This window comes from Emys orbicularis, chromosome 10, assembly GCF_028017835.1.
Source record: "Emys orbicularis isolate rEmyOrb1 chromosome 10, rEmyOrb1.hap1, whole genome shotgun sequence".
In the NCBI taxonomy this organism is placed as follows: Eukaryota; Metazoa; Chordata; order Testudines; family Emydidae; genus Emys; species Emys orbicularis.
Genome location: NC_088692.1, coordinates 42119739 through 42132856, shown reverse-complemented (window position 1 = coordinate 42132856; position 13118 = coordinate 42119739). Strand labels below are relative to the sequence as shown.

The 13118-nt window shown below is 49.6% G+C and overlaps 1 protein-coding gene across 1 annotated transcript in view; it reads left to right on the top strand.

Annotated features, from left to right (window-relative positions):
* The window catches only part of LOC135884731 (protein PML-like), a 36944-nt gene that overhangs the window by 6282 nt on the left and 17544 nt on the right, over nt 1-13118 (top strand). The window contains exons 3-6 of the mRNA XM_065412259.1: nt 1079-1662; nt 2842-2903; nt 8480-8566; nt 9795-10050. Of these exons, the coding sequence (XP_065268331.1) occupies nt 1079-1662; nt 2842-2903; nt 8480-8566; nt 9795-10050 (989 nt within the window). The remainder of the gene's footprint in view (nt 1-1078; nt 1663-2841; nt 2904-8479; nt 8567-9794; nt 10051-13118) is intronic.

The following is a 13118-nucleotide window of genomic DNA, read 5'->3' as shown; positions in this document are numbered from 1 at the left end:
AGGAGAAATGGAATCAGAGAGGCAGGGACATACCATTTCTCATCAAGAGCGAATTGCCAACTTCTACAAACAGCTCCTAATGAATCACCTTGTAGATTCCAGCCCCTGGGTGGCTATGCTGGGCTGCAGATTTTCTCCATTCATCTTCTCTTTGGAGACTGTCCCTCTTCTGGACTCCCTGAAAAACAGAAGGCATCATCCTCAGCTGGTGTAAATCATCATGGCTCCATTGATTTCAGCACAACTATTCCCATTAACACCAGCTGAGGAGGATCTATCGCAGAGAATCTCTAAGGAATTCCCCAGAATGGGAAGGGAATTTCCACAGGATGCAGCTATTATCCCATTATGTCTCTGCCCTTTTTCTCTATGTGCCAGTAGGGAATGCTTTTGTTAGGGATATGCCAATGGCCAAATATTTGAATCAACCCTCATAAATCTGGCTGCCAGTGGGAAACTTTGGAGATCTTATTTCTCCTTCTCCTCTCCTCCACTTTTCACCTTTTCCCCTGCACCTCACATCACAATAGTATTGGGTGGGAAATGGTTTCCCATCCCACTAAAATCTTCGAGAGTTCAAAACTTTTTCCACATCCTGAATCGGGACAAAAAGTCAAAATCTCAATGATTTTTCCAAACCAGAAAAGGTTTCTGTTTGCGTAAATCAAAACATTTTGTTTAATTTTTGATCTTTTTTTCGTTTTATAAAGCTCTCTCTTTTTTGACTGCAATTAGCTTGATTTTTTTTTTAAAGATTGTTTTGGACCAGAAAACCAGAATTTTTCATTTTGAAAATGTTGAAACTAACCCTTTTGAAACATTGCTTGACATTTTGTTGAGTCATGAAATTCGTTTACACCGATCCTGTTTGCGAACGGTTTCACTTGGGACTAATTGGCATTTTTTGACTAAAAAAAATTTATTTGAAAAAATCCCAACCAGCTCTAATCACGAGGCTCAGAATGTGGCTACAACCAAAGGCCTTGCCCCAGCCCCAACTGTAGCCCAAGCAGTGGGTTGTGGAGAAGATGGACTTCTTAGGATGCATTCAAATTAAACTGTATTGTGTTTGCATCAGTAGTATCTACTGCAGAGGATGTTTAAAGCCTCTTTGCTGTTCCTGCGCGCTCCTGGATAGTGAGCACTCAAAACTCTACTGCAACATCCAGACGGAAATCGAGCGGCGGCAGGAGGAGCTGGGGAGCCTGAGCGAAGAGCTGAAGAGGAAGAAGGCCCACTTTGAAGATGTCTATAAAAGCCTGAAGGGCAAAGCTGACCACATAGACCAGGTGAGGACTGAAAACCAGGAGCTGATCCGAAAGAGAGTTGAACACATGGTGAAGCTGATCCGAGAGAAGGAGCAGGAGCTGCTGGAGATGGTGGACAGGCAGCACCGCCTGCGGAACGAGGACCTGGAGGGGAAGCTGAAGCAGATGGAAGCCGTGCTCAAAAGGCTGGGGGCTGGTGAGCAGCTAGTGGAGAAGATGCATCTCTATGCATCGGACCAGGAAGTGATGGACATGCACCCCTTCATCAAGGAGTCCTTAGAGGAGCTCATGAAGCTGCAGCCTCTGGCAGTGGGAGCTAGTGTCCAGGCTGGAGACTTCGCCGAGTGTAAATCCAAACTCCAGGCTCTGTTTGAAAGAGTGACTGGGGAGAGAGGTAAGACGCTTTCACAGACCTGACCTATGTGGCTCCTGCTGGAGTGAGATAAGGTGGTGCTAGGTGGGCTGGAGGAATGGCTGCATGATGCCATGTCTGATTGACATGCTAGATGGTCCTCATTGTACCACCTGCCCTGCCCTGCCTTGCTAACTACTAATTATTATACCTCGAAAATGGCGCAAACTATTTTCCCTCTTGCAAAATGCTCCCTGTGAAATCGGAGGAAGATGTTACATTTTGGGGCAGCTACATTAAAACCCACAAAATATCAGTGTCTCTCAAGAGTCCAGGAATTCTTTCCCTCTTTGCATAATTGACCCTCATTCAGCTAATGGTGCTCTAACTTTCAGGGTTCAGCCTCGGTCCCATTCCCCTGATTCCCCATCGCCCCATGCCATGGGTCCATCATTCCCACCAGTGCAAAGTGGGTGGCAATAGCTCCCTTTCTGATTCCCTAGCCTTTTGCACCTACTGATGTAAAGGATGGCCTGAGGTGCAGGACAATGGAGAATCCAGCCTGTGCGCTCCAGTTTTGGGATTGCAATCCATAGCACTCCGACACGACTGGGCCCGCCCGTCAGCTAGCTGGATGACTTAAGAGCTAGGAGTTGCCCCTTCAGAATAGGAAGCTGTTTCCCAAAAGCAGGGCCTCAGTGTCTTGAAGGACTCAGGACCACCTCCTCCAGTTGAGGCCATTCCCACATCACTGCAAGCCAGGTGGCAACTCTATGCTCTATCTGAAAGCAGGCAGCCAGATTCACCCCTGGTGTAACTCCACTGCAGTCAGTTCCACCAGCAATGAGGTTGGGCTATTGGTAGCATCACTCAGTGGTTTCTGCCCCATCTCCCCATGCAGATATGAAGATTGTTAGCCAGGATTTTATGACGTGCTGGTTTTACTGCTGTGGTTCTGCTTGCCGGACTCACGGCTAAGATAGCAGGCACCTACGTCCCTTGCTCATCCAGAAGCTAGCAGTTGGGCTTCTGATGAGGGATAGGGAATCAGAATGAGAAGCAAGCCAGATCTTAGAGTTACAAGCCTTTCGCAAAGGCCACTTCCAGCTCAGCTGCTTGCAGGGCATGGGGACACTCTGCTGACACTGTAACCAGGAATCTGGGAGTATTTTCACTGCCTCTGAGAACAGCCCCGCCCAGCTCAATCTTTCTCCTTCGTAGATGCTGCCTTCTGCGCTGCCCCAGCAGCTCCAGTGACTGAAGTGTCTTCAGCTAAGGACTGGGTGAGAGGAGCTATTTGCGTTTGCCCTTATCAAAGGGGTAGGGGAGGGCTCCTGCCATGCCAAGGGCTGGGGGGGTGCTGATTCTGTAGTTTCTCCCACCTGCCGCACTGGCTTAGTTTACATGCATGATGGGGGGTAAGGAGTGCTGAGCAGGACTAGGAGTGCGGGGGGGACGCGATTCTGCACTGATGGGAGCGTGGCTGCCGTGTCCCTCCCACCAAGTGCTAGCAGGGGAAAGGCCGAAGGAGGGGAGCATGGCACCTCATTGTGCTGAAGCCCGTGGGTGAGATTCTGTCCAGACACCTAATAACAGAGATCCCCCGGGGAGCTTCACTACCGTGCAGTTCTACTCCATGACATTCTGTCTTTGTCCCCGTCTCCCACCCTTGGGGACAGGTCTGTTTCATGCTTCTCCCTTCATCTGGAAGAGCCCCCCCCCCTTCTGCCCACATTCAGAGACCTCTCCCTCTTTTCTTCCACATCCTTTCTTCCCACCCCGTTCTGTCACCACCCCCCATTCGCTGGCCAGCCGCTGCTCTGCCTGCTCCACCTCTCACTGGTTGGTCTCTGTAACGGGGTCACACACCCCATACTGAGCCTAGGCAGAAGGGAGTGGAGAGTCTTTCCTGCTTACAGGCAATAAGCTTGATCACACACCTGCATAGCTGCCAGAACTGCCAACCCTGGAGACAGGCAGCCACACCTGTGACCAAGAGAGAAAATGACCCGGTATAACGAGGAGAGAACAGAGAGGGAGAAAGAGGCAGAAAGGCCTAAGATAGTCAAGGGGCTACAGACCCACACCAGGCAGCCTCTGAGAAAGCATCCAGGAGACAGAAAGAGTGCATGCCCTGGAGTTGAAGGGCTGATAGAGTCAGTTTAAGGAGGGAGTTCATGGACTGATCTGATTGAAAACAAACTGAAGAGGGTCAGTTAGGAGAAGCTGGGACCCCTAGAAAGGCCACACAAAGAGGTGGTGACATCCCATGGAGGCTGTAACTTCCTTTGGACCAGAGCCTGGCCTGGCTTTGTGCTTCGCAAAGCGTTGTAGCCCAGTGGTGGCCCTATATAAACAACTAAGGAGACAGAGAAGCACATTTGGATGGGTGGTCCATGAGGTGACATCGTGCCTTCATGATGTCAAGGAGAGGTACTGTAGCCTAGTGGATAAAGCACTGGATGGGGATTCAGGAGATTAGGGTTCTATTCTTGGTTCTGCGGCTGGATGACCTTGGATATGTCACTTTCCCCTTTCTGTGCCTCAGTTTCTCCATCTGTAAAATGGGGATAATGCTCCTCTGTAAAGAGCTTTGAGATCTGTTGATGAAAAGCACCACATAGCAGCTAGGTATTCTAATGCCATTGACTTTAGTGGGGCCAGAATGTCACCCATAGGATTAAGGCCTGCAGAGACCATTAGATCATCTCATCTGACCTCCTGCACAGCCCAGGCCAGAGCATTACACTTCATGATGCTGACTTGTGCTCCTCTTCTTGTAATTGAGGCAGGGGCAAGTTGAGGCCTGTGCCAGCCTGTTATTCCCGACCTCTCCAGGGCTGCTTGCAGCAGCATGCGCTCCCCACAGTTGAACAGGTACTATGGCACATATGCCCCCTTTGTTCAGCCAATCACCATTTAGCCCTGTGCCTGGTAGTTTTTCACTATGACTCTAGCCAAATCTTTAGTGGTCGCTCCCCTCTAGGGGTGGTGAAACGTCTAGTGACGCAGGACACTGGTAACTATAGAAAAGGGTCAGCTGTCTCCAGCCCCTTGGGGTTCAGACCCCTTTAAACCACAGCATTTAACCCCTCTGCTGGGGTGTGTAGGGGAACCCAGACCCACCCACTCCTCTTGTTTCCAGTCCATGGACCCTATTTGAAGCATTTAGAACTGGTTTCTCCCAGCTGGCTTCCAGAAATTAAAAGGAACAGTCACAAAAGTGAAATGCCTGCAAGCTGCATGGATACTATTTAAAAACACCATAAGAGAGGTTCAAACTAAATGTAGACCCCAAATCAACAACAACAACAAAACAGTAAGAGGACCAAAAAAGTGCCACCACGGCTAAACAACACAGTAAAAAATGTGGTAAAAGTTTAATTGGACAGGCCAAAAAAAAAATTGAAGAGTAACTAGCAAAAGACACAAAAACTAATAGCAAAAAACAATCTTAAGTACATCAGAAGCAGGAAGGCTGCCAGACAATCAGTGGGCCACTGGATGATCAAGGTGCTACAGGAGCACTCCAGGAAGTCAAGCGCCGTGTGGAGAAGCTAAATGAATTCTTTGCACCGGACTTCACTGCAAAGGATGTGGCCTCCCACACCTGAGCCATTCTTTTTAGATTACCAATCTGAGGAACTGTCCCAGATTTCGGTATCAGTAGAGGAGGCTTTGGAACAAATTTTTAAATTTAACAGTAATAAGTCACCAGGATCAGATGGTATTCACTCAAGAGTTCTGAAGAAACTCAGATATGAAATTGTAGAATTTCTAACTCTGGTATGTAACCTAATGCTTAAATCAGCCTCTGTACCAGATCACAGGAGGATTGCTAATGTAACACAGATTTTTTTTTAAAGGCGCCAGAGGTGATCCTAGCAATTACAGGCCCTGTCTACACTGGCAAGTTACTGCACAGTAAAGCAGCTTTCTGCGGTGTAACTCCTGAGGTGTATACACTGTCAAGCCACTTAGTGCACAGAAACTCCTCAGTTGCAGTGTTGCAAAAAACCCACCTCGATGAGGCTGTGTCTACACTGCCACTTTCAGTGCTAAAACTTTAGTCGTTCAGGGGTGTGGAAAAAAAAAACCCTGAGCAACAAAAGTTTTAGTGCTGAAAAGCGCCAGTATAGACAGTGCTTTATCGCCGGGAGCCACGTTCGGGGTGGGGATTTTTTTATCGCCAGGAGAGCTCTCCCCCCGGCAATAAAGCATGTCTACACAGCCCATGTCACAGTGCTGCCACGGCAATGTGGGTAGTGTAGACATATCCTGAGAGTCCTAAGCCTTAAAGCACAGAGGCTCCAGCGCTGTATTGGCAGTGTAAACACATTACAGTGCAGAAAGCAATCAATTGGCCTCTGGAAGTGTCCCATAATCCCTCAAATGACCGCTCTGCTCATTGTTTTGAACTTGGCTGCCCTGGAGACATGTACCCCTCCCCTTTCAAAGCTCTGTTTCTGACAGCCATTGCATGCTGTGCTGATCTGCTCTGGGACACAAAGCAAACCATTGATGTGGAACGCTCGTGCTGTTGAACACAGAGGCAGGTGTATGTGTCTGTGTGTGAGAGAGAGAGCGAGAGACAGAGACAGATTGCTGTGCGGAGAGCTGGGGAGGAAGGCAGGGGCTGATGGCGGGGGTTCCCCCTCCCTCTGCCTCAGAACTTGTTCCTTCCTGCCGCTGTCTGAACTTACAAGACAGCAAGCTGACACACTCTCTGTCCCCCAAAACACACTGTCTCTCCCCCCCTCCATACACACACACAATCCCTGTCACACACTCTCCCACTCCACCCCCCACTTCTGTAGAAAAGCAGCTGGCAATGTAGTAGGATGCCCATGGAACATTGGGATTGGGAAACCTGCATCACGTGATGCTGTGCCTGCCCCATGAAGCATTGCGAACCCTTCCCAAAGCACCCTGCAGCTAGTTACACAGTGGGATAGCTACCACAGTGCACTGCTCTCTTTGCCGTTGCAAGAGCTGCTAATGTGGATGTGCTCCACTGTCACAAGGAGCACAGTGTGGACAGCAGTTTAATTCCAATACTTTAATAAAAGTGGTATACCTTGTTGTGCAGAAACTTGCCAGTGTAGACATACCCACAGGCTTGTAAGCCTAACTTCAGTACCAAGCAAACTGGCTGAAATTATAGTAAAGAAGAGAATTATACATGAACACAATATGTTGGGAACAGTCAACCTGGCTTTTGTAAAGGGAAATCATTAGAATTCCTTGAGTGTATCAACAAGCATATGGACAAAGGTAATCTAGCTGATATAGTGTACTTGGAATTTCAGAAAGCCTTGGCCAAAGTCCCAAACCTAAAGCTCTTAAGCAAAGTAAACAGTCATGGGATAAGAGGGAAAGTCCTCTCATGGATCAGCAACTGGTTAAATGACAGACAACAAAGGGTAGGACTAAGTGGTCAGTTTCAGGAGAGAGTTACATAGTGGGGGTCCCCCGAGGATCTGTACTAGGACTAATGCTGTTCAACATATTTATAAATGATCTGGAAAAAGGGGTAAGCAGTGAAGTGGCAAAGTTTGCACACAATACAAAATTACTCAAGACAGTTAAATCCAAAGCTGACTGTGAAGAGTTACAAAGGGATCTCACAAAGCTGGGTGACTGGACAACAAAATGGCAGATGAAATTCAATGTTGATAAATGCAAAGTACTGCACATTGGAAAACATTGTCCCAACTGTACGTACAAAATGAGGGGAACTACATTAGCAGTTACCACTCAAGAAAGAGATCTTGGGGTCATTGTGGATAGTTTTCTGAAAACATTTGCTCAACGTGCAGCAGCAGTCAAAAAAGCTAACAGAATGTTAGGAACCATTAGGAAAGGGATAGATGATAAGACAGAAAATATCATAATGCAACTACATAAATCCATCTTACTTGGTCACCCATCTCAAAAGGAGATTAAGAGCTATGGAACAGCTTCTGTATGAGGAGAGATTAAAAAGACTGGGAGTGGTCGCCTTAGAAAAGAGACGACTAAGGAGGGATATGATCGAGGGCTATAAAATCATGAATGGTGTGGAGAAAGTGAATAAGGAAATGTTATTTACTCTTTCACATAACACAAGAACCTGGGGTCACCCAATGAGATTAACAGGCAGCAGGTTTAAAACAAACATAAGGAAGTACTTCTTCACACAATGCTCAATCAACCTGTACAACATGTTTCCAGGGGATGTTGTGAAGGCCACAAGTATAATAGGATTCAAAAAAGAATTAGATGAGTTCTTGGGGGATAGGTTCATCAATGGCTGTTAGCCAAGATGAGTAGGGATGCAATCCCATGCTCAGGATATCCCTGGCCTCTGACTTCCAGACGCTGGGAGTGAATGACGGGTGGATCGCTTGATAATTGTCCTGTTCTGTTCATTCCCTCTAAAGCATCTAGCACCAGGCACTGTCAGAAGATAGGCTACTAGGTGAGATGGACCATTGGTCTCACCCTGTCTGGACATACTTATGTTCTTATTCCCTAACTGCTTCCCTGGACCACTCCCTACCTTGCCACTCAAGTCAGCTGTTTCCCAGACTCATGTCCCATGATCCTCTTCCTCTGGAGGTCCAACTACCTGGGCTGCATCCCACCTGCACTCAGTGGTTCCTCAGCCTCTCTCGCAGCACCTTCTCCCTTTCTCTCTCCCCAGCTGTAGCAGGCCACTAATCAGCCCAAGCTGAGGAAGCAGCTCCTCAGGGTCTTTGGATCTGGCCCCTGTAATGTCCAGATTAGAACTCCGAGAAGCTGACCTCAGATATGCACTGGCCCTTATCAGCCCGAATGCCAAGGGCTCCTTTTAATTGCTCCTTTGTGCTTTCTCCAGCCAGGGGAGTTCACTCAGCTCAGGACTCGAGAGCAGCACCCGGTTCCCATGCTTACCAGCAACATCCAGGAGACACACCTGGGCATAGTAAGTTTCCTGCTGATTATGGAAAATTGAGCTCTGGCTTGCCGATGACCCTCCCTCTCCGATTGGGACCTGAGCTCAGGGGGGAGGAGCCCAGCGGCCGGCAGAACAATTGGCCCAAAAGGTACGGCAGATGGTTGGGCTGTAGTGAGAAGTTGTCAGAGCTATGCTGATTCACACCAGCACGTTGTATCTATTTGATTGCCTCCCTGTAAGTCTCTGCCTTCTTGGCCTGTAATCTCTTCAGGGCAGGGATTGTGTCTCCCTAAGTCTATGTGCAGAGCTAAGCATAAGGGAGCCTGTCCCTGGTATGATGGAGGTATTTTTCTCCTCCCTGGGGAGTATCGGGGTCTCTGCCCCTTACGCCACCTGCTGGAGGCATCCCCCAGGGCCCCTCCAAAAATTGGACAAACCCAGCACTTCTGGTGGTCTCTGCAGGGCAGGGTGGGGTGCAAGTGGGGTGGAGGAAGCTCGCGCAACTGCCTCCTGCTCAGAGTCTGTCCTGTGGGTTCAGCGAGGCTGGCACTTGGGCCCCAGATTCACTACAGCGCTCCGTAAAGTGCACAGGGAAGAGAAGGGAGTGTCACTGGTTGTAGCGCGGCAGCTTCTAGGTCCCAGGCACAGTCCAGGAGCCCATTGTACTACACAGGCACTGTACAAACACAGCACAGAGACATGGCCACTGCCCCAAAGAGCTCACACTCAGTACTCTGACCATGTAGGGCTAGACTGCCCTTTGCACTCACCCTGAGCTAGTGGTCGCGGGTGCAGGTTACTGTCCGAGCAGTACCCCCAGGGCGTCACGGTCCTTCCCATAGCCCCCTCTCTTTTACCACAGCCGTGAGAAAGGTGCAGTTTTCCTCCCCCACTGCCCTGGGCACCCAGCCAGTGCCGACTGGAGCATGTGGAGTGGGGGGAAGGAGGGTCATAACTCCGCCCACTCCCTGCCCACTCCGCCCACCCCCTGCAGGCAGCATGTGACATCCGGAGCCCAAACCCAGGGAGCCAGGTGACAGAGCAGAGACCTCACTTCCCAATAACAGTCCAGCCCTTTATATTTTACCCTGGACCTTTTGAGCAGTAATTGGATTTTAAAGAGTCCCCCACAGCCGGGCTGGGTGTTCAGAAGACCGAGCAAACCTCTGGCCCAGCACATTGTCAGCCTGCTCCACAACGCTCCCTGAGCGGGTACCCATCCCCACGCTGCTTAGGGGCTCTTCTCCCTCCCCAGGCTCCCCCGGGGAAGAGGAAACCAGGCCAAGCTGAAAAGGCCATCCAGACACCTCCCAAGGTGCTGAAGCTTGAATCTCAGCCCAAGATGCTGGAGAGAACCCCCAGCAAGTGCGACCAGGGCTTGCTAGACTGGGACCTGCAGCCTGGGCCCAGCACCTCAACACCCAGCAGAAACTGCGGAGGGGCTCCTGCAGCGAGGGGCGCTGTGCTCTCACAGGAGCTGGGAAACGCCCACTCTGAGCCCAGAGATCAAGGTAGGAAGGGCGAAGTGGGAGCCTTGTGGGGAGATCACAACGGGGCATCTGGAAAGGGGAGCTTGGGCCAAAGCAGCTAGACGTAGCCACGAGAAAGGTCCTGAAAGGAACGTAATGATTATGAAGCAGAGGTCACAGCCTCACCCTCCAGATTTCTGGCTTTGTAATCTGCACCTTCCGTGCTCATGTAAGGAGCAGGGCAAAGGCAGTACAGCCTAGTGGATAGAGCACAGGACTGGGACCCAGCTAGGGTTGCCAACATTGTAGTTCAAAACAAATATCTGGAACTGTTTTCTTAGCACTCCCATCTCACCTCTCCTACTGCTATTATTTATTATTATCAATTAAGAATAAGAAGAAGAAGCAGGGATCCTAGAAATCTGTTTGCCAGGGAAAAATATGAAATTTGTGTTTTTACAGAGAATCTCTAGTTTTACATTTTGTGAAAAAATAAGAACATGTGCAGTGGAACCCCGATTCTCTGATCTAATTGGGACCGGGGACAGATGGGATAATCAAAAATTCGCATAATCAGGAGAACGGGCAGAGCTCCGGCTGTCAGCCCTGGGCAGCAGGGCTCAGACTGCTAGCTTAAAAATTGTAAATAGATCAATCAAACGTGTTCAATGGATACCTGTCTATACTGTGGCTAGGGAAACTACAGTTCAGTGTTTCGTTTTAATTGCGGGAAAACACAGATTTTTATGGTTTTTTATCAGAGAATTTTGTGGGAGGTTTTTATCACGGAAAACTAGAATCTCTGATACTAAGCAGCACTCACCTCCATTCTCCAGTGGTATTTCTTGCTGCTTTTTGCAGCACTCAGCAACTCCTGACCTTGTTGTACAGAGATGAAAAAACACGTTCCTAGTAATAAGGGACTATTGGTCACCCTAAACCCAGGAGATCTGGGATCAGTTTCCAGCTCTGTCCCTGAGCTCTGGGTGACCTTGGCCAAGTCGTCACCCCTCTCGGTGCCTCGGTTTCCCCAGCTGTAAAATTGGGATATGGATACTGGCCTCCTTTGTAAGGCACTTTGAGAGAGAAAGGGGAAAAGCGCTGTGTAACTGAGCACCTCCAGGACCTTGCAGGGTCGAGTCCCAATTGCCCAGAGTTCACCTCAGGATGGTGAGCAAAGTTGAAATACATCTCCCACTTCCCATGTCCTACCCCTGGTGCTCCTGCAGCCATGTCTCCCATCCAGCCCTGTGTGTTAGAGCACCCTGAGCTACGCCTGCCTGTAACAGCCACAAGGCACCAGGACCCAGATCCCCAAAGTGACTTAGGCACCTAACTTCCATTGAAATCAATGGGAGTTAGGCCCCCTGAAGATCTGGGCCTCAACTGCTAGGCCAGGGTTAGTGAAGCCAGGGTATTTTGACCATACTTCTTTGGGTGCCCCGCCTCTCCACCCACACCACTATGGCAGGCAGCATGGAGGGGGTATGAGAGAGAGGTCCATATCAACAAGTATCACACAGGGGTGGGGGGGAACCTTCTCGGGGCCACTTAGCAGACTTGTGTGGCCACAGTGCTCGGCAAGGCAGGCGCAGGCACAGTCCAGCCAGGGATCAAGCTCTACCAGTCTAAAATGCAGCCACAGGCCTTGCCCAGATAGTACTGGGCCCTTCCCCAGCCCTCCAAGCCAGATCTGTTTCCTAGCCGGCAGACAGACAGGGACTGCAGGGGGGACATCTGGTGGATACTTTTAAAAATGCAGCCTCCCATGTTGTTTTCCATAGTAAAGTCCTGAGAAGAAGAGCGGAGAGATACAGCTCCTGATCCAAGAAAGCTCTTCATTTGAGTCCTGGTGTTTAAATTTAAGATCTTTGCTAGATCAGGGCCATAGGCCATAGAGACCTCTTTTGAGAGGTGAACCAACCCCCTCTGGGTGAACAGGCTGGCAAGGCAGAAAGATACAAAAAGGCTTTTTCCAGCTAGAAGGAGCTGCGGAGGAGAATGCTCTTGCACCAGCCATGGGCAGAGAGCCAATCAATGGCCCACAAGCAGAGGGAATGGTGAGGGGAGGAGAAAAAACGCAACGTCCATCAGAGAGGATGGACCATATCCATGGAGGGAGGCAACTTCCCACTGGATCCTGGAATGTGGGGGAGCTGGCGGAGGGCTGGAGAAGGCAGTGATGGGGCCACACTTCCAGGGTAGGGGTGAGCAGGCAGGTAACAGGCCCTGGGAGAGGAGTGGCATCCGTGGAGCCAGATGGGGAAACACAGGCTAGCAGCAAGAGGAGGTTTCAGTGTTGGCATTGGCTGAGACTTGCACACCCCATCACACTTTAGTACCTCCACATGTACCCAGCCATCAGGTAACATCACCTGGCTGGCCTGCAGGCGTCTGAATGGGCTGTAGTGACATGTGCTTAGCCAAGACTCCTTATCCCAGGGTAAAGGGTTGGGTTCCCTAATTGTCACTGCAGCCCAATGAAAATCAAATGAGTTGGAGCTTCAACGTGTAAAACCAAATGGCCATTGATGGAGCCTTTACAGTCATTGCGGAGCAGCTGGCTTCTCAACCTCTTTCATGACATGATCCCATGTTACAGCACAAAAGTTCAGAGACCACCCCCACTTCCAATAATTTTGGGACCTCTCCCGTATAGCCATAAAGAGAAGTCCCACCCACCACATCCCCAAATTGTTAATGAGCCCCTTGCCAGGGATCTGGACCACAGGTAGAGAATCCATGATCTATAGCAACATCTAGTAATCTGGGCTTTCCTGGTTCCACGTACAGACAAACAGGGAACTGTTCTGAAATGAGTGACTGAAAATAATGAGGGAGTTGAAAAGGTTGACTGAGGAGGAGATGGGAAAGGCTAAGTTCAGTGTGGCTAGACAGTGATGCAGAGAGACACAACTACACAGCCTCAACACCCAGGGAAGGAAGAAAGGAACGGCAGCAGAAAGTCTCAGGAGTGGAACTGGGAGTAAGGGAGGAAAATAAGAAAGCAAGGAATAGAAATGCCAGGCAGATTGGAGGCTGTGATGCTGGAAATAATTCCCTGAAGCACTGGACTTCTTGTAGCAGATCAGGGCAGGAGGGCAGCACAG